At 41.2% G+C, this 28,000-nt stretch overlaps 1 protein-coding gene and 1 non-coding gene across 2 annotated transcripts; one reads left to right on the top strand and one right to left on the bottom strand.

Annotated features, from left to right (window-relative positions):
• Window positions 1-1,185: 1,185 nt before the first annotated feature.
• On the bottom strand, window positions 1,186-15,359 carry LOC122725849 (protein SLFN14-like). The gene is made up of 4 exons (XM_043963194.1): window positions 14,288-15,359; window positions 9,648-9,764; window positions 7,377-8,085; window positions 1,186-2,147 (listed from the first exon to the last, which is right to left on the bottom strand). Exons 1-4 carry the CDS (start codon window positions 15,342-15,344, stop codon window positions 1,307-1,309), a joined length of 2,724 nt encoding a protein of 907 aa, XP_043819129.1. The 5' UTR covers window positions 15,345-15,359; the 3' UTR covers window positions 1,186-1,306.
• A 12,514-nt stretch (window positions 15,360-27,873) lies between these two features.
• Window positions 27,874-27,970, top strand: LOC122727108. Its single transcript, XR_006353062.1, has one exon. It is a non-coding gene; the product is annotated as a Z30 small nucleolar RNA (small nucleolar RNA).
• Window positions 27,971-28,000: the final 30 nt, after the last annotated feature.

The raw sequence follows: 28,000 nt of genomic DNA, 5'->3' as shown, positions 1-28,000 counted from the left end.
ACAAACTATTTGGAAAAGCAAGTGAAGAAGAGATCCTACAAATTCCTCTTATGAGACAAATATGGTGCTGATACTTAAACCAAAAGAGCAAAAAAGAAAAAGAAAATTATAGACCAATCTCCCTAATGAATATCGATACAAAAATTCTAAACACAATATTAGCAAAGAGATTACAATAATTTATAAGCAGTATAATAAACTATGATCAGGTGGGATTTATACCAGCAATGCAGGGCTGGCTCGATATTGGGAAAACTAAACATAATCGACCATATCAATAACAAAACTAACCAAAATCATATGATTACCTCAATAGATTCAGAGAAAGCTTTTGACAAAATACAGCACCCATGCCTATTAAAAACACCAAAGAGCACAGAAATAAATGGAGCTTTCCTTAAGAAGATAAACATTATCTGCTCTTAAAAGTATCAGAAAGCATTATATGTAATGGCGATAAGTTAGAAGCATTCCCAATAAGATCAGGGGTGAAACAAGGATGCCCATTATTGCCACTATTGTTCAATCTTGTACTAGAAATGTTAGCCTTGGCAATAAGAGAAGAAAACAAATTGAAGGAATTAGAATTAATAAAGGAGGAAACAAAACTATCACTCTTTTCGGATGATATGATGGTATACTTAGAGAATCCTAAAAAATCCACTAAAAAACTTCTTGAAACAATCAACAACTTTAGCAAGTTGCAGGATATAAAATAAACCCACATAAATCATTAGCATTTCTATATATGACAAACAAAGCATAGCAGCAAGTGATAGATTTAAAACAACTGTATAAAATATAAAATATTTAGGAATTTACCTGCCCAGACAAACACTATATGAATACAATTACAAAATACTTTCCACACAAACAAAATAAGATCTAAACAAATGGAAGATATCAATTGATCATGGGTAGGCTGTGCTAATGTAATAAAAATGACAATTCCTGCTAAATTAATTTACTTATTCAGTGCCATAACAATCAAACTACCAAAAATTATTTCATAGAGTTAGAAGAAATAATAAGAAAATTCATCTGGGAGAACAAAAAGTCAAGAATATCAAAAAATGCAAAGGAAGGTGGCCTAGCTGTACCAGATCTAAAATTATATTATAAAGCAGCAACCATCAAAACTATTTGCCACTGGCTAAGAAAGAGTGGTTGATCAGTGGAATAGGTTAGGCACACAAAACGCAGAAATAAACGAATATAACAATCTCCTGTTTGATAAACTTAGCAAAGGTTTGAATAAATTCCAAGTTCTGAAAACACTGGCTGTTTGGATAATTTATAATATCTTTCACAGATCTTCCTTCTTTTCATATAGCAGATATAGGTGTCTAATAGCTTTGGATGCAAAGCAGAGCAAGAGATTCTGAGGAACCTCAGGCCCAGAACAGACTGGAATGATACCAAACACAATATTTCTCTCCAGACCTGAAAACTGCTGTATTCTGTCTAGAATGATAGCATTACCCAAGACATCAGATGCCCTGCTGAATCCAACCCCTGTTATCCTGTGGGTCCTGATTGATTCCACTGTTGTTTGAAGAATAAGCTCATAGTGTTCTCGGTCCTCACTCCTACTGTACAAAATAGCAATATCTTTAGGAGAATAGCCATTTTGGAAGAGACTCTGACATCTTCTTGCCACATAATTTGCTAGTTCCGCCTCTGTCAGATTTCTTTCTTCTTTACACACTCCAGGTAAAGCGTAAGCGTGGATAGCATCCTCATACACGTCTTCCCTAAACAATGCCAATGACTCAGGAGGCAAGTGCCCCAGTTGGTTTTCTTTGATCTTCTTCATTTCTTGTTTCATGAATATCGCTATTTCTAGAGCATTATAGATCCCTCGAGTGAGTTTTTTTCTTGGATATTGCATTGATGGAAGTGGAAGGCCACTGACTCCCATATGACTTGCTTGAAAAGAGTCTATAAAGAGCCACAGAATCCCTTGGTGAAGGCTCTTCCTTCCAGCCTCCTCATCCTTTGGATGAGTGATGTTCTTAGCTTTTGTGTACCAATCTCCATCTTCACTGCAGAAATTCTGAGCTTCATCTATTACTATGTGTTTAATCTTTGGGAACTCTCTTCTCATGAACATTTTCCGAGTCTCAGCTTGGCAGGTACTTTGCTGACTAGGAGAGTAAAACAGAGAGTATGGTTTCAATCACATGAACAAAGGGAATACTATTCATTAGTGACCTGTTTGAGCCAGAAACTAAAAGCTCAGTTCTTTAGTTTCTTCTTGGGGATTACTTCATACTGTAGTTTACACAAGGTTCTTTCTTGGTAGGTTAAAGAACTAAGCCAGAGTTCCTATTTCATAACAGACCAATGTGGGAAAATGTTAAGCCCTCCTCTCTTGGTCAAGTCAGGGTTAGATAATAAAATCTGCAAGCTTGACTTGCAATTTGAAAATCTAAGGAAAGTGATTTTATCATTTCTATTGCAACTCATTTTTACTTTTGACAATACTTATTGACAAGCCCCTTTTATCTAAATTAAATTTAGGCTGAAATTAGAATGTAAATCCCTTTGAGAGCAGAAACTTTTTTTGGGGGGGGTGAGGCAATTGGGGTTAAGTGACTTGCTCAGCTAATATGTGTCAGGTGTCTGAGGCCGGATTTGAACTCAGGTCCTCCTGACTCCAGAGCTAGTACTCTATCCACTGCACCACCCAGCTACCCCCAGAAACTTATTTTTAATCTTTGAATCCTTAGCACCTAACACTGTGCTTGGCTCATAGTAGGTGCTTAATAAATATGTCTTGATCAATAGATTACAGCCCATTTCTTTGAATCCTGTTTTCTATATACATGGAGAATAGCCATTAGTCAACTTTTTACATATACAAATTTGTACATGCAGAAGAGATGTGCTCCCAATCAAGCTTTCCTATAAAGCCATTTTTTGGGGTTCCAGAGTTCTGATTTTATTGATATTGGGAACCCTTGGTAAGAGAACTCCCTCTACTAAAGCAGATCCACAACTTATAGTCTTAGAGAGGTGGAGGACAAATGAACCTGTCAAGGGTCACATAGTCAGTTTGTGTCATATAGCAAATTTTAATAAAGAAAAATAAAATCTCCATTAGATTTTTTGATAAGGAAATAAAAAAAGATTTTGATAAGGAAATCATTAAGACTGTAATCAGTACCATAACATGGAATAGTGAAGTCTTTGGACATCAGCAATGGTGTGGATGTCTGTAGAACTTCAATTATCCCTTATAACACTTTTTAACACTTGTAACACTTCTTGGCTCCTGTACCTAGTGCCTTCTCTCCCTTGGACCCCAGGGGTTTCCCTCTTTTATAGACATTCCTTGATTTACATTTGTATCTCCTGGAACTTTTGCTTCCTTTTGACTTTGGTTTGGGTCCAGTCAAGTCAACCAGTATTTGTCACGTGCATACTATTTGCCAGACACTGTGCTAAGTGCTGGGGATTCAAAGAAAGAGGGGAAAATGGTATCTGTCCTCAAGAAGCTCACAATATAATAAGGGAGACAACAATCAAGTAAGTATGTGTAAACAAAGCATTTATAGGATAACTTAGAGGTATCTCAGAGGAAAGGTGCCAGCATTAAAGGGGGACCAGGAAAGGTTTCTTTGGTTGTTTAACAAAAACTTTAATTGAATTAAGTTATGAACCTAAACCTACAAGGAAATTGCATCACTTACTAAATCCTGGTCTAAATCAAAGCCAGAAAGCATTTGGGGGGAGTTATGTTGCAAACCAAACCAATGTATTTTTTCTATACCCTTATATTACCTTCAACACCTTGCTCTATCAAACATCTCTTGCTTTTAATCTCCCTACTGTTCTTTCTGCCTTGACCTACAAACATGCTCAGGTTTCCCTTATCCTAAAACACTACAAAACAAAACTCTTTTAAGCTATAGCCTATTTCTGTCTTTGATATCCCATTCAAATTGTATCTTATTTCTCCTTTTTACTGCCAAAATTCTAGAAAGAATATTCTAAACTCACTAACCTTTTCCATTTCTCATACTCTTTGACTTCTAAGCATTTTATGTGCTGATCCAAGGTTCTGTCCCCAGTCCTTTTCTCTCTCTTTACAATCTCTCCTTTGGTGACCTTATCTACTCCCATGACTTCAATGATCAGCTGTGCATGTAGGCTACTCTCAAGTCTAGATCTCCATCTTTGACCTCTTTCCTGAACTACCTTACTGTAAAATATTTCCAATATTGTGTGCCAGATATGGTTATCTAGATGTCCTTCAGTCACCTGAAGTTTAACAAGTCTAAAATTGATTGACTCATTTTCCCTGATCAAAACACATTCCAATCTCATAACTTCCATCTCTTTTGTGAATGGCACCCAGGCTTGAAACTGAAGTATATTATTTCCTAAACTTCTCTATCCCTCATCCCCTAAATCTGATTAGCTGACAAATCCAATAGATTCTACTTTTTCTCTTTTCCATTCCCACAACATCCACAGTAGATTAGACACTTGTTTATATATTACCTGGATTACTGTGATAGACCTAACTGTTCTCCCTTCCTCTAGTCTCCTCCATCTCTAGTCGACTCTTTACTTCACTGTCATGGCAATCTTCAAAAGGCACATTCAAAACTATTACAAAATTTTTGGCAGTTCCCACTGCTTTTTAAAAATGCCTTAATGTCCATTGATTGGCATGTGGATATTTCAGTACACCTTGTAGTACATCCATACCCTCTCATTCTGTGCAATTCTTTTTATCCGTACTTTCCATAGTTATACCATAAGGGCAGCTAGGTGACGCAGTGGATAAAGCACTGGCCCTACATTCAGGAGGACCTGAGTTCAAATCCGACCTCAGACACTTGCCACTTACTAGCTGTGTGACCCTGGGCAAGTCACTTAACCCTCAATGCCCCACAAAAAAGGGGGGCCAGCTAGGTGGCACAGTGGATAAAGCACCAGCCCTGAATTCAGGAGGACCTGAGTTCAAATCTGGCCTCAGACACTTGACACTTACTAGCTGTGTGATCCTGGGCAAGTCACTTAACCCCCATTGCCCCGCCCCCCCCCAATCTGTAGCTGTACCACATAGGATTGACCCAACATGATGGAAACATTTCCAAGTCTTTACCAAATAAAGAAATGAGATTCTTGGGATGGCATTCAAGGCTTTCTATAATTTCTCTTCAACCTTACTTTCTAGCTTTATCACTTACAACTCCTCTTTTGTACTCTGTATTTTAGCAAGACTAGACTACTTGCTTTTCCCAAATCTTGTCCTGCCCTTCCCCCTGCCCCCTCTCCTTGTGTATATACCATCTTTACTGCCCAGAGCAGTCTACCTCCACATCTTAGCCTGCTGAAACTTTTCACTTCCTTCCAAACCTAGCTTAGACACCACCTCTTCCATGAAGACTTTCCTTATCTCAATAGTTTTTAAGTGATTTCTCCTTCATATTAATCCATTTGGATTTCTCACAAGAACGTCTCACATGGTAACTTGTATCAAAGTTATTTTCATTGTTGTCTTATTCCCCCCAAAAGTAACTTTCTGAAGTCAAGTTCTATTTACTGTTTCTTTTTTTTTGTATCCTTAGTGCCTAGCATTATGTCTTACTCATAATGGGTACTAATTTTTTTTTTAATTGAAGCGAAGGTAGTCAGGCACTTCAATACTCCATGAGACATATAATATTATCAATGAAGATATTCTTCTCTTTTGCTATAGATTATAACACATCCATGCCTTCTTGCCCTATGCAATTTTTACCTATATCCCCCTATAGATCCTTCATGGAGAATCTAGCCAATGATCTGTTGCCATTCCTTTAAGTCTTTATATTTCATGGGTACCATAAAAAGAACACTCAAACTGTTCATCTGTTATCCCTCACTCTTGCTCTATGATGAGTGGACCTTCATTTCAAATCATACAATTGTTGGGTGATATCCCTTATACCCTTTACTGTGTATAGGTCATCTTTGGAAAGCCTGCACCTACCACATTGCCCTTCAGGTTATCCACTACTTTGATCCTTTGGAGAATGTGGTGTTCTGGGATTTACAACCCTATGGCATCATTATTTGAATACTGGTGTAAAAAAAAAAAAGCTAAGGAGCATATTGAGATTGTTAAAGCTCCATGCAATTTCCCACATGGAATCTAGCCCTATTTTTCCTCCTATTCAATGCTGGGCCCAATTCATCATATATATGGATGTTTTTCCTATATAAATATACTGTGTTCTAGTTCAATAAACCGCCAATCCAACTGCATATCTAATCTGAACAACCGGCATTTTTCATCCATTTAGTTTTTCCTGTATGGATAGACTAATTTCTTTTAAGTAATCATTACTCTCATTGATATCGTGTAGTCTTGTAGTTTTCTGGGATTTTGTGTAATTAGAACATTGTCATCCTCAAAGAGAAAGAAGCATCTAGGGAACTTTGCTATCTATAAGAAACCTTCTGTCTTGTGGACACTGTGTTGGATAAGCTCCGTGAGCCATGGAACCAAATACCTTTAGCCAGTATATGTCTCCTTGTCTTCTATCTAAATAAACTCACATAAATCATCAGCATTTCTATATATTTACCAATGAAGTCCAGCAACAACAGATAGAAAGAGAAATTTCATTTAAAATAACTGTGGCCAAATTCTGTTTTTACATTTGTCAAGAAATCCTATATGCTCTTGAAGCAGTTCAAAACAAAATAAAATCTAGGTAATTTCCAAAACAATTGAATCAGAAGAAAATCTGGAAACCAAAATATCATCTGAATCAAATTGAATCTCAGTTTCTTCGAGTGAAAAAATGATTGCTTTGGAAAAGATGATAGGTAAAGTCCTTTACTTTGCTAAAATGTAATGATTCTATGAAATTTTATTTGATCTAGTCCCTCATATCTCTAATGTTTAATATTAACAATAACAAAAGCAGTACACTTTGCCATGAAGTACTACTGGCTAACATATGATATGCCTATTTCCTGGAAAATTTCATCAGATTGACAAAAGGCTCTCTCACACAAACAAGGTTAAGAACTTCTGCTTTAGATTCTGACAAAATAAATCAGTAACTTAATTAGCCATTTCTGAAAACAGTCAAATTATGTGTGCTGACTTTAATGGATAATAAAGAGTATAAGAACCTGAAGTCTTTTTAACTAGGTACCTATCTCCATCAGTTAGCTGACTATTTAGAAAAGGAATATGTTACTTTGGACTTCTCAACTTACCCAGAAGCTCTGTCAAGACATAGAAAAAAGTGGAAATTAAATTTAGTGGGAAGCATTTAGTTAACAATTGTAAGGGTTGTCTGCAAAGAGTGACTGAACTCTGCTTTTAGTTGGCTGTAGTTTGAAATTACCCAGGAAACTCCTACCTTACAAATTCTCTCAGGGGGTCATTTTCACAAAGGTAGAGAATTTCTTTTGCTTCACAGTGAAACACATTCCTGATCTCTTCCAAGATTTTGATGACCATGGCGGTTTTCCGGGTTCCTGGTAAGCAAAGGATAAATAACTCCCTGGTTTCCTGGAGACTTTGTGAAAGCTGCTTAGATTGGTCAGATGCAAGGTGGTTCAAAAATTGACACCCAAGCTGGTCACTTAAAAGAGAGATAAAACATAGCAGGACTACTACAAGTGATTGCAGCAAGTCTTCCAATTCATATTCTGTAGCAAGAATGTAGGATTGGGGGTACTGTACTTGGATAATCTCACTCTGAGGGCCAGGCAGGTGCAACAGCTGGGGAATGATGCCCACTTTTCCAGGGTAATGCCCCACATTGGCAAGCTTCTGCTTTAGCTGGAGAGCAGTGAGTCTGGAATATTCAAGCCCATCCATCTTATTGGGTCCTCTGACTATTGTATAAAGTATTGGGGGACTGTTAACTGCAATAAGGAGAGCATCACACAGAACTCTATCATCCTTCCTTAAGCCAATGTCACTAGCCCAGCTCCTTGAAAATATCAGGATCCCCAGAGAAAAGTGACGGGTCTTCTCCTTCATCAGCTTCTCCAAACCATTGTGCTCTGAGAACAGCTCCTTGCAGAGGGATTCCGGCTTGAATCCTATCTCCTGTCGGGTCACTGCAAATTCAAAGAATTGAAATATGTTACAAAGCATTATGATGCTCCAGAAGGAAAGTGTACATCTGAACTTTTCTTTTTTTTTGTTTTTGTGTGTGTGTGTGGTTTTGTTTGTTTGTTTTGCCTTTTTTTTTTTTGCAGGGCAATGGGGGTTAAGTGACTTGCCCAGGGTCACATAGCTAGTAAGTGTCAAGTGTCTGAGGCCAGATTTGAACTCAGGTACTCCTGAATCCAGGGCTGGTGCTCTATCCACTGTGCCACCTAGCCGCCCCCTCTTTTTCTTTTTTTAAGTTACAAGATCATTCACTGTATTTTAACCTCAATGTTTTACAGATTGAAGCATGCAGAATAAGTAATTGTTGGGTTAGTAGCAATTCTGCTTATTCTCCCTTCAGAATGTATCCAAAACATCATTTGTTTATGTTTTACAACATCTCTGAAATGGAATTCTTTTTAGCCACAAAACTACAGGATTATCTGGTGCACATAGAGAAAACACTGCTTATGGTATAGTTCTTGGAGGTGATGCTCTCCAAAATATAATAATGCTGTTCTGTCATCCCAAACCTGTGCAATCTAGAATCATGTTTATACAGGCATACCTTGCTGACATACAGTATATAGGGATTATATAGGGATTCTTGTAGTATAGGAGTTTAACAACAACAACAACAACAACAACAAAATGTTAGGAACTCCTATACTACAAGAATCATTATATAATCCCTATATACTGTATGTTTGGGAAAAGATGATATGTTTGCTCAATAATATGAGGAGACAGACTAAGCTTTGTCTATTTCCTATAAATTAGCTGAATGTGTGGGCCCTTCTAAAATTCCTGGTAAGAAAGAAATTTCTGAATGTACATAGAAACTGATGATGAGGGCTCTCACAGAGGATGAGAGGAAACTGCAGAGTTAAAAAAGCAATGAGGGGGCAGCTAGGTGGCACAATGGATAAAGCACCAGCCCTGGACTCAGAAGGACCTGAGTTCAAATCCAGCCTCAGACACTTAATACTTACTAGCTGTGTGACCCTGGGCAAGTCACTTAACCCCAATTGCCTCACTAAAAAAAAAAAACGTGGGGGGAGGGGAAGGGCAATCTGTCCTGCTAGAAAGACTTTAAAGAATGGCTTTCATAATTTTCTAGAACCTGAAATCACAAAGCAAAGATGCTTTGCTGAGGTGATTTGGCTTTCCATTCAGTGCAAATCAGGGAAGCCTTGTCAGTTTGTTAACTCAGGTTAACTGAGCTTGAGAGGATCATTAAGACTTGAGGATGAGATCAGGCTGCAGCATGTACGTGGAGGCATGATCTGACCCTGGACACTAAAGGTGGAGGTCCCTCAGCAAGGACTGAGGGAGCATGTCCTGCTACATGGGAGGTACCCTTGTTTGGCAAGGGAGGTGTTGTCCCCCTGATCCCTGCTGTGAATGTTAAATCCCATGTTTGCCTTTCTCCAAGAGGAAAGGTTAGGACAAGCTGTTTATCTGCTCCTTTCCCCTTCTCCTAAGGTAGAAACCAGACAGCCCCCCAAATGAAACCAAAAGTGAATACCTGAAAGCAAACTTTGCTGCAGGGTCGTCTTATGTAGCCGGGCTTGTTCTGAACATGCCAATCTGCTGAGCGGGTCAGTCACTGACTGGTCATCGTCCTGAGCTGAACTGGAATGAGCTTGACAGATCAATGTAAAATTACTTCAGAACCAAATGCTCTTTATTTTTCCTTTCACTGTTGGAAAACCTAACCTTGTTACATTCTGAGCTCCTCTGCATATTGTATCAGCCCTTCTTTTCCTTCAGTCTGCTCTGTAGCTGCCAAGAAGTTTGGGACTTCTCCCAGGGCTGTAGAGATATGGCAAAGAGAAAAGAATGCTGGGTGCAGGGTCAAAGGAGCCGAGTTCAGATTCTGTCTCTACCTCTTCTTTGGGCAAGTCACTTATAGCATTGTCATACCCAAGAGGGCATAGCTTTGTTTTGCTTGGTTTCAGAAGGCAGAGTTAGCAGTAGATTTGGGGGAGCAGATTTTGGTCCTGTGGAGGGACAGACTTCCTAACAACTAGAATGATCCAAGAGTAGAATGGGTTGCACTGCCAGATAGTGAGTTCTCCATCATTGGGACTCTGCAAGGATGACCACCTATTGACCATGCTGTGGAGGAGATTCCTATTCAGGTATGTAGTCAGGCCAAATAACCTCTGCGGTCCCCCTTGCTCTGGGACTTGAGTTTTCTAAGATCAGTCATACTGAACTATAAAAGAGTAGTAAGGGTTAATACATTAACCCCTCCCCAGGATGTTTGCATGTTACCATAACCTTCCTAGTAATACTTATCACATACTACCTTAGGTTATGATTTTATTAGTCTCTTATCTGCCACTCCAGCCACACTAAGATTATCAATTCTTTAAGGCAAGGAATTGTAATCTTACTTGCGTTTGTATCTCTTATATAACCTAAAGGCATTTTACTTAACAAAAGATAAGGCATTCATTATTTATTGAGCTGAACTAAATGGGAGGAAAAAAAAATGAGACCTAAGTTTGGTTCTACAATTGTGGAATTCATAGCATCAATAAGCAGAGGGAAGCTATATCTTTTAGGGGTAGGATATATTTGCCACAACCTCGCAAAGCATACCACATGAGCAGCTGTATACTCTTCCTGTCCTGATATCTTTCCCTAATATTATCTCAAAATACTTCGTCCTTTTCCTTATGTAATTATATTGTAATTTTTATTCCATTTCTTCTTGTATAGGTCTTATCTTCCCTACTCCTCTAAGGCAGAGATTACGGTTTATATATTCTTTTTTTTTTTTTCCAGGGCAATGAGGGTTAAGTGACTTGCCCAGGGTCACACAGCTAGTAAATGTCAAGTGTCTGAGGCCAGACTTGAACTCAGGTACTCCTGAATCCAGGGCCGGTGCTTTAACCACTGTGCCATCTAACTACCCCGGTTTATATATTCTTGACTCACCCCACCCAATTTCTTAACTTTGGACATTGCTGATAATGAGGGCTAAGCAGATATTTGCTGAATGAATACATATTTATCACTGAACCACTCTATTTTAGTATAACTTCAACCAACCCTGGTTTTGGTATCTTCAAGAGGTCTTGCAAAATTCTCAAAAAATAATAATAAGTATAGTTCATTTGAACTCAAATGGAATTCATCTTAGTTAATAGGGCTTTTTGGGGGTGATCCTGGTAGAAAGGGGGACTATATGTCCTGAAATCTAACAAATAATATTTAGATGCTGCAGGTCCAAAATAAACTTCAAATTGTGGCCTTTAAATTCTCTGGACATATCTAGAATGGGAGGACTTGTGCCTCAAAGCAATGATGATTTGACTAATTTTTTTTTTCTTTCATACACAAATACTCTTTTGATGTAAACAGTTACTCATTTCCAGAATTATTTTCAGAATTGATGCTCTAATGAGAAACTGCAATGGCTTAAAGCCCTACTCAAAAATCACTGAAAATGTTTATGATCAGGAAAGTGCTCATGCTCAGTAAAAACAGAGCATGAAACATAGGCAGCCAGAGGATTGGCCTATAGCCATGATCATAAAATGTAGAGGAAGGCTTTTAGCACCTTGAATACCTCCACCATTAACCCTATGTGAGCTTGGGAAAGTCAGAGGACCAGGGTTGAAACCCCAGGAAGACCTGAATTCAAACCTGGCCTCAGATACTTACTAGCTGTGTGACCCTGGGCTAATCACTTAACCCTGTTTGCCTTAGTTTCCTCCTCTGTCAAATGAGCTAGAGAAGGAAAGGGCAAACCACTCCAGTTGATCTGTGCCAAGAAAACCCCAATGAGATTGTGATGAGTTGTATACAACTGAAATGACTGAACAACAACCATCTGTCTGACCTTGGGTAAGTCACTTAACCTCAGTTTCCCCATATGTAAAATGAAGAGGTTGAACTAGTTGGCCTCTAAGGTTTCTTCTATGATTAACATTCTTGTTGGTGTCTTATTTTCCCTTCTTCTCTTCCCTCCATAACAATAACAACTTCTTGAGGGCAGGAATTGTAAACTTACTCAAAAAAAATTTTTTTTTTCATCTCTTATAGCACTTAAGGGGACTATTGGGAAACAAAGAGTTGTTGTTTTTCAGTCATATCTGATTCTTCATGACACCATTTGGGTGGGTTTTTTTTTTTTGGTGAGGTAATTGGGGTTAAGTGACTTGCCCAGGGTCACACAGCTAGTAAGTGTTAAGTGTCTGAGGCCAGATTTGAACTCAGATCCTCCTGAATCCAGGGCTGGTGTTCTATTCACTGTGCCGCCTAGCTGCCCCCATTTGGGGTTTTCTTGGCAAAGATACTGGAGTAGCTTGCCATTTCCCTCTCCATTTCATTTGACAGATGAGGAAACTGAGGCAAAAAGAGTTAGGTGACTTGCCCGGGGCCACACAGCTAGGATGGGCCCACATTTGAACTCAGGTTTTCAGGCCTGGCTCTCCAACCACCTAGCTACCCAAATAAAGAGTAGGCACTCAATATTTTGGAGCTGACCTGAATGGGAGAAAAACAAACAAACAAACAAACTTAGCCCATAGTTTGGCTCTACAACTGTGGAATTTCAAGCATCAATCAGCAGAAGGGAGGGGTAGCTTTTGGAAATCCCCACATGGATGAGAAAATCGAGTCATTTGAACACTGAAGCCTTTCTGAAGAAGCATGAATGCAAAAGACATACATATGTTTTCCCCTCAGAGGAAGCTAATGAGATTTGATTTTATGGAATTTATACAAAATATTTGGTGGGAAGATGGAGACTATTAATAAAATATTTTGCCTGAAGAGTGGGGACATTAATTTGTAAAAAAAAAAAAAAAGAAAGAAAGAAAGAAAGAAAGAAAGAAAGAAAGAAAAGAAAAAAGGCATTTAAAAAAATACCACCTTTGGGGCAACTAGGTGGCACAGTGGATAAAACAGTAGCCCTGGATTCAGGAGGACCTGAGTTCAAATCTGACCTCAGACACTTCACACTAACTGTGTGACCCTAAGCAAGTCACTTAACCTTCACTGCCCTGCCAAAAAAAAAAAAAAAAGAAAAGTACTACCTTTCCCCAAATTTATTGATAATGAGATGCATTCACCCATTCATTTATTCATCAAACAACTTTTTGAGAAATGTCTTCTACAAGCGGAGACCTCAGTAGTCACTGGGGGAGATAAAAATAAGACAATGCCTAAGCCTTCTCAGAGCTTTCAATATAGTTGGAGGGAGGTGATATGACACATACATGATTATGCAATGTAATATAATATCAAAATCATTATAATGATTGAGAATTACAAAGTCCTGCTGAATTGGAGATGGGAGGAGAGGGAAGGCTAGCTAAAGGAGCTGGTAACTGAGCTGGATCTTGCAGGATGAATAGGATTTCAAAAAGCAATGATGGGGGCAGGATAGTCATTCTAGGTAATGGAAGCAATTGAGCAAGGTCAGAAAGCACTGGATCTGCATAAGGGATAGTATGGTTTAAGCACAGTGTATCTGGATGGGGATATGAGATAAGGCTGGACGGGTAAGAAGAATGCCAGGATATGGGGTTGGGACTTTTTTCCCACAGGTAAAAGAAGGCTATTGAAGGCTTTTGAGGAGAGGAATAGGTGCGTAATGAAAATTAATCTGGAAGTAGTATGAAGAATAGATGAGAGAGACAGAGATGTTGGAGACAGAGAGCTCTGTTAGGAGATTATGCAATAGAATCAAAAGAGCACAGGATTCAAAGCTTTAGAGCTGGGAGAGACCTCAGAGACCATTTAATTCAACCTCTTCATTTTATAGATGATGTTGAGTGACTTGCCCAAAGTCACACAAATAATAAGTAGTAAAGTTGGGATGTGAACCCTGCTCCTCTGGCTCCAAAATATTGCTCTTTTCCTTCAATAGCCCAGACCAGTCAGTGATAATAAGACCCTGTATTAGAATGGTAGCACCGAAGATGAGAAGGAAGGGAGATGCTAGAATCTACCTCAGCTCTCCAAGTATTATTGAAATAGATACTTCTATTGGTCCAGAAAGATCTGAACTCTGAATGTAGGCCTACAGGTCTAAAAGAGGAAGCTAGAAATAGAACTTGGACCCAAATGCCCATAGAAGAACACTAGGAAGTAGGTTTTCTTCTGGTAGGGATTGGGCAAGGACTCCAGTTTTTCCCTCCCTTTTACCTGGGTGAATATCCATTAACCTGGACACCCATTCCTCAGCCTTCAGTCTTTCAACAAAGTTCTCTCTCATGATCCAGGAATCTGGGGCTTCTGCAAAGACAACACAGCAGACGGGCTCTACTTTGATCACACAGGCATAACCATATAGGGTATTGTTATCATATACATCGATGATTTTGGTTGTGAAATTTATGTTTGGTTTCACAGAGCAAAAGTGGAAGATGGGCAGTTTTCTTATGCAGCTTTCTATCTCCTTTTCTAGCCTGAGAGGGTCCACCTTGTCTCTTTTGCATCCAAATACTTCATTGGTCTTATTATCCACTCCAATTATTAAGTATCCTCCTTTGGTATTTGCAAATGCAGAAACATAACGGGGCAACACATCTTTTATCCTAGGGACGATCTTCTTGGTTGTGAACCTTTTTAATTCAACGTGAATCGACTCAGTAAAGTTGAGTTTCTCCTTGTACAAAAGCCGGTCCTTTTTAAAAAATTCTGAGGCAGACAACCTTATGTCTTCCTCTTCTTGAACTTTGCTCACAATAACTTTCTTGGGATTCCACATTGGAAGATTTTCCCTTCTTCTTTGGATTTTAGATTGTTTCTCCTTTAGAAGTTCTAATGCCCTATTGGCAGTCAGGTTGACAGTGCAAGTTACATCTCTTTGGAATATATTTGAGGACAAACTACAGATTCGTAACTGGGGGCCAGCAGCCTTCATCCAGGGCTTTACAAAAATGAAAAGATTGTGGTCTTGTTGCATGTAGTCAAGGAATTCCTGTGAAGCCAAGGGTAGAAGCTTTTGGAAGGACGTTTCCAAATCTTGACCTAACCCATCACAGCAGTAATTGTAGCTTCTGTTATCAATCTTAGCTTTGATGATTCCCCCGCCTGAATTTAACAGTGCACATATGGCTTGGATGATTCTAGAATTCTGTGTCCTCTTCAGATGACTGTCGGTCATGTTCTTCCTATACTCCTCCCCCAAAGTGATGCTTCCCACTTCTATAACCACCTCAGCATAATGTGTTTCCATGTCAACCTGGAGTCTCTCCATCTTAGCAGCTGTCTTGTTCCCTAATATCACAGAAATGGTCTCCTGCAAAAACAGTTTGGACAAACGGGACAGAGAGGTTGTGGCTACACCAAGTGAAATGCCAGATTCTATAAAGGCAAACAATTACTTTTAATACCATGCTAACACTGCAAGTCATTCATGAGGCCTGGCTAGAAAGTACTATTCACCAATGACTTAGCCAATAACCCTTACTTTGTCAGAGTGAACATCACAATAATGTTGCTGAGATTCCCAGCTATCCCTGGCATCACATCTGAATGAGCCAACAGCAGACATAGGAAAACATCAAAAACAGCTTAAGGAGAGAGCCAGACAGCTTAGCAGATAAACCAGAAGTCGAAAATTAAGAAGAAAGCAAATGAATCAGTTAGAAGATGCTCTTGCTAAGAAAAATGAAAGGAGGAAGGCATAGGGAACTAAAGGGAATCATAGGCTAGGGTTTTTACCCTTAAAATAAGACAGAAGTTTTTGAGACTTCCATTTATAGTTCTCAAATTCTGTAAGATTTCCTTTATTATTTATTTATTATTTCCCATGAAATAATCTCATTTGAAAACTTCTCTTCTTTTCCTCAAGGACAATGGCATTTCCAAATACCAAGAATGGAGTCCTGTCCCTTTGGAAGGCAGTGTAAGATCTGGAATAGGTAAAAATCTGGTATAGCTAAGATGAACAAAATTTAGTACAAACTAGGCCTTGTACTTGAGTAGAGCTTCAGAGAGGGAGCACATTGTCCATGGAAAGTGGCCAGAGTATATTGCTCCACTGTGATCCAACAGATTGGGGGTTCCCTCTCATAGCCCCAATAACAAAGGACTTGGGAGGGTATTAGTTATAAGTGACACCCTCATGCTCCTTTCTTTTATAGGTGAGGGCCTATTCCCTGATCATTTGTCCACAGAGAAGTGACAAATTTAACTCAGGTCCCCAAAACATATTTTCCAGAAAGTGAACCCATTTCCTGTCCTTACATACAAATCAGACCCTGGAAAAAAAAAAAAACAAAGAGCTTCTCTTTTCCTAGGCCTCCTTTTACATCAGGGGCCATGTGAATAGTTTGAATGTCTATAAGAAGAAAAAAAAGGCAGAGAGACATTGTATTTCTCTTCCTCTGACTCTGCTTTCTAACCTATTTTCCACTTTACTTGAATGAGCCAACTTGAAGTTCAGACAGTAGAAAAGTCACGTAAGCTAAGAGCATTTTGCTGAAGTGAACATCACAATACAAATGTGGTATTTTATAAAACTCCAGAAGTTTCGGCTAAAGAGGCTATAAGTATCTGATTTTGGATGAGCTAGAGTTTAGCATTAGGGTTCTGAAACTAATGGTAATTAAATCTAGGCAGGAGTTCTTATCCTTGGATTTCTGAAAAAAAAATTTGAAACAAAATTTGATACCCGTATTTTAATACAGGGAGTCCCAAAAATCTTAGTGGAGTCTTTATCTTTGATAGTTTTGAAACACCTGTCATAATTGATTTATTTTATAATTTTATGTATTTTATTTTATTCATTTAAAACATTATTCTGAGAAGAGGGCCATAGGTTTCATCTGTCTTTAAAAGGCATCCATGACCCAGTAAAGGTTAAGGTTAACCCCTGATCTAGGGGGATCAAAATGAAGTTCTCGCATCATGGAAATAGCCTTCTCATGTTTCCCAATTTTCACTTTCTTTCCTTTGCAACTTTTCCTGCTACAGACACAAACCACATGACAGGATGAAATTATTGTTACCTGTTGTTTCTTTTTTGAAGTTCCTCATCAAGGTCTTGCCTGAGTCTCAGCGGCTGTCACTGGGCACAACCCTGCTGTCCTCTGATACCAGACAGGGAGAAGATGACACTGTTCTGCCTGCCAGTCTTCATAACATATACAGGCTGAAGCAGCCTGATAAGGACTCAAGAGAACTGTGTGGTAATAGGATTAGTAAAGCAGGGGTCTGACCCCAAAGACAGAACGAGGAAAAAATGGGAAAACACAGCGATCTTCAATGGAGCAACCTAGACCAAACTTTCTACCTATAATAGACTGAGAGCTCTGACTATATACAAATACCTTCCACCCTTTAAAATTGAACTTCCACAGATTTATATGCATCATATATTCCTTTGTATTCTGCACATGCATTTTGATGGATCTAAAATTATTTTGCTATATTCAAAATAGCCTTCCCTTTTTTATTCTCTTTCATTTTTCTTCCTCCTCCACCCCCGATATCGACTTTTTCTCAGACATGAAGTTCAGCCTTCGAAAATATACACAGACAAAAGTCAACCTATTTTTGTTTTGTAGGACTATCTCTTCTTTTATGGGGCAATGAGGGTTAAGTGACTTGTCCAGGGTCACACAGCTAGTAAGTGTCAAGTGTCTGAAGTAGGATTTGAACTCAAGTTCTCCTGAATCCAGGGCAGGCACCACCTAGTTGCCCAGGACTATCTCTTCTTAACTGGGGAGGTTGTCTTAGATCAAACAAGTAATAGCCCAACTCTGCTTATTAGTCAGTTACTAACTTAAGAGAATATCACTGACATTAGAGAATACTGGAGTTTTGACATGAGCAAAGCCCAAGTTTTCAGCAGGAAAAACAAGAGGGTGGACTTAGTTGGGTTCAGTATGGTATTTCCAAAACCTTTTTGCTATATAGGCAGGTCTACTTGCTTTGTTTTACATTTCACAAGTGTTTGGTGGAATTTCCGGGTGGGCATAGAAGCTGGATTAACACGGTGGTGAGTAGCATCGAAGCAAAACAACTAAATGAGTTACCCACCATCTCTTAGCCTTAGGTCTAGCCTCAATTCTGGCTTTGGATTCATTTCAGTCTTTTAGTAGAGTACCAGCATCGCCCTTCCACCCAAACTACCGTGTTTATTTTTCTTTTTTTTTTTAGTGAGGCATTTGGGGTTAAGTGACTTGCCCAGGGTCACACAGCTAGTAAGTGTTAAGTGTCTGAGGCCAGATTTGAACTCAGGTACTCCTGACTCCAGGGCTGGTGCTCTATCCACTGCGCCACCTAGCTGCCCCCGTGTTTATTTTTCAAAATCGGGCAAGTCTATATTTAAAGAAACCAGACTTTTTTAGAGATACAGAAGTATGTAAACGGGACACTCTCCATGTGTGTCTCCAGCCAACTCCTTGAAGCCTTTTATGTGAAATGCTTCTGGTATTCATCATTTAACAATGTTGCTATGAATGATATGGAAATGACATAGACTTTGAATTGTTTCCCATGGATCTTGTCTACTGCTTTAGCATAGGAAGAAATCATGACTTTGAAAGAATGAAAATATAATCCAGGTTTTTGTGACTGCTTTATTAAAAATAAGAAATCCACCTGAATACTACCCCTCCTTATTTTCAGACAATGGCAACTGTATCCTGAGAAATAGTAACCATTAGATTTTTCTTTCCTTTGCCACAGCTGGGATATAATCAAAGGGTAAGTCAGATGGGCCCAGAGCCATAATTAGGAGGTTTTGCTCCATAAATTAAGATTGGGACAAGGATGTCCTCTCAGTTGTGGATTGGGGGTAGATTTGATCCTCCTCTTTGGGGACAAAGATAGATACCACCAGGCTGCTCCCATGGAAACTGCCCACTCATCTCCAGCCATCAGACCATTTGATAGCTACCAATTTTAACTTATTATTCTTTTAATTTAATTTTTTTTTTTGGTGGGGCAATGGGGGTTAAGTGACTTGCCCAGGGTCACACAGCTAGTAAGTGTCAAGTGTCTGAGGTCAGATTTGAACTCAGGTACTCCTGAATACAGGGCCAGTGCTTTATCCACTGTGCTATCTAGCCACCCCCACTTATTATTCTTTTTTTTTTTTTTAGTGAGGCAATTGGGGTTAAGTGACTCGCCCAGGGTCACACAGCTAGTAAGTGTTAAGTGTCTGAGGCCACATTTGAACTCAGGTACTCCTGAATCCAGGGCTGGTGCTTTATCCACTGCGCCACCTAGCCGTCCCTATTATTCTTGATAATGAGGTACTATGGGTAGTTATTTCTACATCTTGGCATCTAAGAAGCAGGAGTCGGGGTAGATCCTTGTAGAAAATAAATGCTCTTGGGTAGGGGGCTGAAAAGGGCGTTGAAGGCAACTACTTCAAAGACACATGTTGTCCTAAAGTATCATGCTAATCTGGGAAGGTCCTTGTCCAACTTCTTTATTTTATAGAGAAGACAGAGACCTAGGGTTAGTTATCTCCAATTTGGCTTGTAGCTATACTGTTTGTACATAGGTAAGGGAATGAGTATTAAGCACCTAGTATGTGCTAGACATTATGCTAAGAACTTTTTACATCTCGTTTGATCCTCACAACTATGTTGAAATTTGGTCTCCATGGTTGTCGATCTTGATCAAGTTTAGAATAATCAAAAAAATAAAAATTTTAAAGGGGCGTGGCCTGGAAACTGTTTTCGGCGCTCCCTTTTAGGCCCACCTCCCACCAGCCCCGCCTCCTCGGGTCCAGCGGCTGCTAACCGCTTTCCAATCCTCCGCAAGGGAACACAGGGATGGGCTACGGAAGTCGGACCAAGCCAAAAAGGTTGAAGACAGAGACGAGCGAGTGGAGAAACTCCAGCGTGGTAGGCGGGACCGATGCCTCACGTGACAGTTCTGCTAGGTCCCGATTGGCCATCCTGCCGGAAACGTTATGCCGGCGGCTGCGTCGGCACAGTTACGAGGCGCTCCGTACAATCCGTGAAAAGTTGGAGGTGAGTTGTGGCGTTTTTGTTCGCCTTCGCATGCGGGGCGTAGCTGACTTGTTTCGTTTTCTCCCTTCAGCTTCCTCTGCTTCCTCCGCTCCCCACGGGCCACGTGGCTTAGTCTCGCGCGCCCGCCTGCAGAGGGTGGGTCAATTTCAGAGACTACGCACGTGGCGCTTCTGCTCTCCCAGGCTCCGGGTCAGGCTCCGGGCTTAAGCCGCTTCCATCTCCCCGGGATGCGGGAGCTTCCTTCCCCCTTCTCGCCTCCCCAAGCCGTGGGAACACTTGATTGTCCGTTACCCCAGCTTACAGAAAAAGAAACTGAGTCGCCCCCGAGATTCCCACTCGGGCACCTTGACCCCGTGTCCGGCACTCGGTCCCCTGCACAAGGGCTTCCTCAGCTTCTTTCCACGAATAGATTTCATGGGGTCCGCGAACTTGGGTTGGGGGCGGGGGATAACATGAATCTCACTATAATTGGTTTTCTTGTGCGTTTCGTCTTATGCATTTAAAAACAGCGTCTGATCCACGACACAAAAGGGGGAGAAGCTCTGCCTTGATCAATGGGCGTCTATTAAAATACCTGTGGGCAGGGTGGGAAAAAAGACCTCAGTTACTCAATAAGCATTTGTTAAACGCCTGTGGGTAGAGTGGGAAACTGGATCACAAAGACCTGAGTTTGAATCATGCCTTAGACAAGTCTCTTAACTGTTCTCAGCCTCAGTTTCCTCATCTGTGAGGATTAAATGAGATAACATAAAGCGTTTTACAAACCTTAAAGCACTGTATGAATGCAGGTTATTATGGGCGATATTTTAATATCATTTTTCTGACCTGCCATTTAATGATGTAAGAGAGCTTCTGGTAAGGCATTTTTCCTACCAGCGCAGATGAGCTCCTTCTGACTTACAGGCTTCCTAACTTGAGTTACTTGCCCAGGGTTATGTAACCAGTCCATATCAAAGTCGATTTGAACCCTGGTCTTTCTGATTCTGAGGTTGTCTCTACTACACTGAGCTGCCTTAGCATCCTATGATCTTAGGATCCAGTTTACAAAGTGACACAAGCCCCTGGGGAGGGGTGGGTGGGGTGGTTCTACCATCCTCTGAGTGGGGTCACTCCCTCTCTCACCTCCATAGCCAATCAGTCCCAAGTCTAGTCATTTCTGCCGTCATAAGATCTTTCTTACTACACACCCTCCTATCTGCTGACACTCTAGAGCAGACCCTAGTCTTCTCATCATACCTGCACTACTGGAGTAGCCTCCCCTTGGATCAGCCTGCTTCAAATCTCTCCTCTCTCCAGTCTGTCCATTGCTCAGCTGTCAAAATGATTTTCCTTAAAGAGCAGGTTGAGCATGTCACCATCCTTATTCAGTAAACTTTGTATCATCTACCCATCAAATATCAAATCGTTTGGCTTTTAGAGCTCTTATAACCGGCCCCTTTCCTACCTTTCCAATCTTCTTCCTACACCTTTCTCCCCCTTCCCCCAAAGATCCCCACCCCTATCCTTTTGGATCTGGTGACACTGGCTGCCTTTCTATTCTGTATCCAAGGTCTCCCAACTCTGGGCATTTTCTCTAGTTGTTGCCCGTTCCCTGAAATGTTCTTCCTCCTCCTGTCTTGTCTCTCTGGCTTCCTTTGGGTCTCAGCTAAAGTCCCACCTTCTTCCTGCCTGTCCTCATTTCCCTTAATGCTAGTGCCTTCTCCCTGCTGGTTATTTCCCATTTATCCTATCCATACCTTGGATTTATGCAGTTGTTTGCCTATCTCCTGCGTTAGACTGTGAGCTCCTTGAGAACAGGGTCTGTCTTTTGTCTTTCTATCCCCAGGGCTTAGCACAGTACTAGGCATGTGGTTGGTGCTTAATAAATGCTTGTTGAATTGACATTCTACTATTTGTTTCTCTAGTCCGCCTCTATATTTTCTTGGTTATTTGACCCATTTCTAGGGATTCAGTTACTAGATGACTTCCAGATCTGTCTGTCAGCCTGTTGAGGTCTGATCTTGTTCCAGGATTCTGGTCTTGTGGGCAGCTAGGTGGTGCAGTGGATAGAGCACAGGCCCTAGATTCAGGAGGACCTGAGTTCAAATCCAGCCTCAGACACTTGACACTTACTACACTTACTAGCTGTGTGACCCTGGGCAAGTCACCTAACCCTCATTGCCTAGCAGAGAGACAGACAGACAGACAGAGACTACAATGGCCCTGGTCCAGTGGGTCTGAAGCTTCACTGCTTATAGGCCTCAGTCCGTGGGGCTGTGAATTTATTTTAAGATATTCTGATCACTGTATCCCAGTATCGCTAGTTTCTTTTTTGATCCTCAGTTTTATGCATGATTCTGAGAAGGGTCTGTAGGCTTCACCAGACTGTTGAAGGGGTCCAGGACATGAAAAGAGGTTAGGGACTTCTAGTTCAGGAGAGGCATGTCATACGTTTGTCAGGGATGTGTTGATTTTGAGATGCATAGGGAATATCCAAGTAAAGATGTCCGTCAGACAATTGAGACATGGGATTAGAGCTAAGAATTCGTATATCTGGGAGTCATCTGCTTAGTGATGGTGATTACATGCACGGGAAGAGATGAGGAGAGGAGAAATTGAGTGGATTGAATGAGGGGGGGGGGGCAGCTGGTGTGAGACAGGCAACTTGTCTCAGTTGGGAATTTCCCAGACCTGGCTAGGTTCTGGTTTCTTTGGGGTGATAGCTGGATGAGATGACGCTTGGCCTGGGACTGGCTAGAGGTGGGAGGCTGAGGGTTAGGCCAATGATACTTCTAAACAAAACAACACATCCCTACATTGAGCCTCCCTTCATCTATCTAGCTTCCTCTGCAGACACCCGACTGATAGACAGGAGGAATTCTTTAGTTAGCAAATAGTATACTAGACCAAACTGGAAAGCAGGAAGTCATTTGCTCCAAGGTCTGTTGGTGTTTATTGATGACCCAAGGAAGCATGCAATGACTCAAGTTGATGATAAGACTGTTTAGACTCAAGCTAGATATGACCAGCCAAATGAATAAGTGACTCTTGCCTGTACCATGGAGCCAAGGAAATACTTGATCCTTCAGGGACTGAAGATCCTGTTTTGGGATTATGCAGAGCTTCTTCTTCCTCCAGGAAACAAGTCACTGCTCATTTGTAATGTCAGGAGGGGGTGAGCAGGGAAAATACAATATGAAGGCAGACATCTTATTTGTAAGGATGCAGAGGGATGATGAGGAGCCCTGAAAGAAGAGACCTGGGTTCTAGATTCCACCATCTCTCCCTACCGTTATGAAGTTGTTAAGCCACTTTCATTTTGGACTCATCCTTCAGTTTCCCTGTTTTAAGGAATGCTTTTGTGTGGAAACTCCCACTGCAGGGCATATCTGTAAAATTCATAGTCTTATACTCAGCACTGAGAGATTTACCAGCTACTGTGAGTTTAAGGCAGAACCTAGGTCCTGCTGATGGGAAAGCTGACCCGTTTTTCCATCCTGGGACTTTGCCATTTAGTGGACAGAACATTGGACTTGAAGAATTAAAGACTTAGAAAAGAAGATAATAGATGTTGGAGAAGCTGTGGGAAAATTGGAACACTAATTCATTGTTGGTGGAGCTGTGAACTGATCCAACCATTCTGGAGAGCAATTTGGAATTATGCCCAAAGGGCGATAAAGCTGTGCATACCCTTTGACCCAGCAATACCAATTTTGGGTCTTTTTCCCAAAGAGATCATGGAAGGGGGAAAGGGACCCACATGTACAAAAATATTTATAGCTGCTCTTTACGTGGTAGCAAGGAATTGGAAGTTGAGGGGGTACCCATCAATTGGGGAATGGCTGGACAAGTTGTGGTATATGAATACAATTGAATACTACTGTGCTGTAAGAAATGATGAGCAGGAGGAGTTCAGAGAAACCTGGAGGGTCTTACGTGAGCTGATGATGAGTGAGATGAGCAGAACCAGAAGAACATTGTACACAGTATCATCAACATTGAGTGTTGACCTACTGTGATGGACTATATTCTTCTCACCAATGCAATGGTACAGAAGAGTTCCAGGGAACTCATGATAGAAGAGGATCTCCAAATCCAAGGGAAAAAAAAAGAATTGTGGAGTATAGATGCTGATTGAACCATACTATTTCTTTTGTTTTGGGTGCTATTGTTTTTTTTTCTATTTTGAGGTTTTGCATTACTGCTCTGATTTTTTTCTCTTATAACAGGATTAATGCAGAAATAGGATTAATGTTATTATGTGTATATATATATGTGTGTGTGTATATCTATATATCTATGTAGATATATAGATATATAGATATAACCTATATCAGATTACCTGCTGTCTAGGGGAGGGGGGGAGGGAGGGGAGGGAGAAAAATCTGAAATTGTAAAGCTTGTATAAACAAAAGTTGAGAACTATCTTTACATGTAACGGAAAAAATAAAATACCTCATATGTAAAAAAAAAAAGAATGAAAGACTTAGGATTGAATTCTGGACACTGACTTGGGACCTTGGATAAGTCACCTAACCTTTTTTGAGTCTCGGTTTCCTCATCTATAAAATTGGGTTAGTCCTAGCATCTGCCTCCCAGGATGATAGATTTAGAACTGGAAGGGACTATAAGAGATCGTCGAGTGCAGGCTCCTCATTTTACAGGGGAGGAAACTGAGGCTCAGAAAGGTGGAGTAGCTTGCCCAGGGTTGTAGCCCTTGTCTGAGGCAGGAGCTGGACTGAGGTCTTCCTGGTCTAAGGGCAATGCTCTATCCACTACACTATTCTGTTATTTTGTGAGGGTGAAGTGTGATCACTATAACACAGAAAGGGCTTTGTACGCCTTGAGGCGTCAACAGGCAAAAGCCAGCCTAACTGATTTTATAGTCGGGTTTTATTAGCTATAAAACTAGTTTAATGGGAAGAGATTTCACATTACAAATCCGCTTTGTTTGATGTAACATCTATTTGCCCGACAAATGGTGTCTAAAGAACAATTCTGCACATTTAATTGCCCAGAGGAAGCCGATTATCACAAGAGGCCCAACAGAAAATCTCCAAAGCAGAGTACTTTGAAGTGGTGTGACTAAGCGCCCCTCGTGCAGTCTTTTACCCCCGTGTCATTCGGTCTCACCCTGTGCCGTCTTAACATTTATTCGTATCAGGCTTTGTGCTTGGCAGGGTGCTAGGCACTGGGAATACAAAAGCAGAGTCCCTGACCTCAGGAAACTTACATTCTACTGGTAAGGGGTAGAGCAAGGCTGCACTAGATCCTGCAAGGACTGGCAAAGGCCCCGTTGAGCCCTGAAGGAAGAGAAGGCTTTGGAGAGGCAGGAGTGATGAGGGAAGGCAGCAGATAGAATTTAGTTTGTGAAACAGTTTGGAACATAGGAGAAAGGAAAGTCGGGAGAGAAAGAAGGAATAATATGAAATGTCCGAAAAAGTTACTTGGAGTCATGTAGAAAAGCACTTAACATGCCCGGGTAGGGGGCTTATTTTAGCCTAGAAGTACGAGGGAGGAGGGAGCCACCTCAGATTGCAGAGGAGTGACTTGATCGTCAGATGTCAGAGTCCATCGGCCGCCAGCTTTGTGGAGAGGGCAAAGTCAGGGTGAGAATGGAAGAGACAGGTGAGCAATCTTTGCAGTGATCCAGGTGGCATCTGATGAGGGCCTGGAGAGAAGGGGATGGATGCTGATAGCGGAAGGCAGAATGGAGGGGACTTGGACACTGATTGGACATTTGGAGTGAGGGAGAAGGGAAAAGTCGAGGATGACCATTCATTTAGCAGCTCGAGGGACTAGAGGGATGGTGGTACCTTTGGCAAAAGCAGATGAGTTTAGAGGAAAGGCAGTTTAGGAGAGAAGTTGTGTTCCTTTGGGGCTTGTTGTGTTTGAGATGCTTCTAGAACTTCTAAGAGGAGATGGTGATATTCAGCAAAGAGGTTAGGGCTGGATTTGAAGATTTAAGAGGCATCAGTGTAGAATGGATGTTCAAACCCATTGGAGTGGAAGGTCCTATACAGGGAGAGAGCACAGAGAGAATAGAGAAGGCAGAGGCTTGCTTAATGAGATGAAGAAAGGAAGGAATCAAGGATTTATGAAGCACCTGCCGTGTGCCAAGCATTGTGCTAAGCTCTGGGAGCATCAATTATGTATGAGCAGAGAAAAGAATGTCAGAATTTAGTAGTGTGGAAGTAGTGTGTGCCCTGCTCTTCACCCACTTAAGACCCCATCCTTTCCCAGGCCTTTATCATCTCACACCTGGACTATTGCCAGGACTTTGTGCTTGTCCCTCACCCTTTCACAGTATTAACTCCAGTGGCTTCCATTCACCTCTAAAGGTGAATACAGACTCCTCTTTTTGGCATCTAATTCCCTTTACAACCTGGCCTCCATTTTCCCAGCCTTATTACATACAACCCCAGCATGCACCCAGGCGATCTGGCCTGACCCTTCCTGAATATGGTACTCCATTTCCTGTCTCTGTGTCTTTGCATTAACTTCCTCTCACTTTCATGCCAGGAATGCCCTCCCCTGCCACCTCCTTTCCCCTCCCCCTCCCCCACCTGCCCCATGGAATCCCATTTCTTTTAATATTTATCTCAAGAAACCCTTCACCTCATCATCACCTTATATCTATGTTGTTTATACCTACCTTCCTATGTACATGTGCACACACATTATCCTAACGTAATGTAAGTTGTGTGAGTGGAGAGGAGGGATGTTGGAGATGTTGTGGAGGCAGAAGGGACACAATTTGGCAATCCATATTGGACACATGGGCTGTAGTCATTTGCCCTCTTCTAGGTTACTCTCTGACCCAATTCTCAAGAAAGTCTTTGTGGGGGCAGCTAGGTGGCACAGTGGATAATGCACCGGCCCTGGATTCAGGAGGACCTGAGTTCAAATCCAGCCTCAGACACTTGACACTTACTAGCTGTGTGACCCTGGGCAAGTCACTTAACCCTCATTGCCTCACAAAACAAACAAAAAGAAAGCCTTTGTCAGGTTTTGTGTTTGTCTCTGTATCACCAGCACCTAGCATAGGGCCTGGCTCAGAGTTAGCACTTAATAATTATTTGATTGACCCAGCCAGGTGGATGAAGGGATTGAACCTCAGAACAGGAAGACTTGCTGATTGAGGAGCATCTGGGAGTGGTGGTGAGGACCACCTGCTCCTCCTGGCCCCCTCCGGTGGTGCTTAGGGCATAATTAAAAAGGTGTTCAGGGGCAGCTAGGCGGCGCAGTGGATAGAGCACCGGCCCTGGAGTCAGGAGGACCTGAGTTCAAATCTGGCCTCAGACACTTGACACTTACTAGCTGTGTGACCTTGGGCAAGTCACTTAACCCCAATTGCCTCACCAAAAAAAAGAACAGGCGTTCAGTATTGGTGGCGAGAGATATGACTACTGCTTTATGGAGGGATCCAGGTTTTCCTCGAGAAGATTTTAAAAAATTTAAATGCACAAGAATTTTCTAGGATGGATGGGGAGTTTGTGAATGATGTCTGAGGGTTTCAGAAGGCACAACAGGAACGGAGCTGGATGAGGTTTGAGAAAGCAGGGAATTCGCCGGCTAGAGGATGGCAAAGGGCCAGATGATTAGGACCCACCCTCCAGCTTATGTTAGCCTGGTCTACAAATACATGGAAGAGGGAGGTGGAGGAGCAGGGTGGGAGAGAAGCCTTCTTTGCAGCCATAGTTGAATCTGGTCTCTGAAGTTAGGTTTTACATTTGCCCAGGTTCCCATGCAGTATCAAAAGTTGGTTATGATCATGCAGTTTTTCCTTTCCACTAAATTCTGGCTTGTGAAATGCAATGATGAGTGAAGTATAGTCTGACCTGGTATTGTCATGGCTTCTGTTTTGGCTCTGACCAGGGCATGATCACTTAATCTTCTCTCTGAGCTGATGCTGCTTGGCCTTGGGCCTGCCAGCCCT

This window comes from Dromiciops gliroides, chromosome 4 (genome assembly GCF_019393635.1).
Source record: "Dromiciops gliroides isolate mDroGli1 chromosome 4, mDroGli1.pri, whole genome shotgun sequence".
Classification (NCBI taxonomy): domain Eukaryota; kingdom Metazoa; phylum Chordata; class Mammalia; order Microbiotheria; family Microbiotheriidae; genus Dromiciops; species Dromiciops gliroides.
The sequence above is the reverse complement of the archived record's forward strand: the minus strand, read 5'-3'. Positions and strand labels throughout refer to the sequence as shown.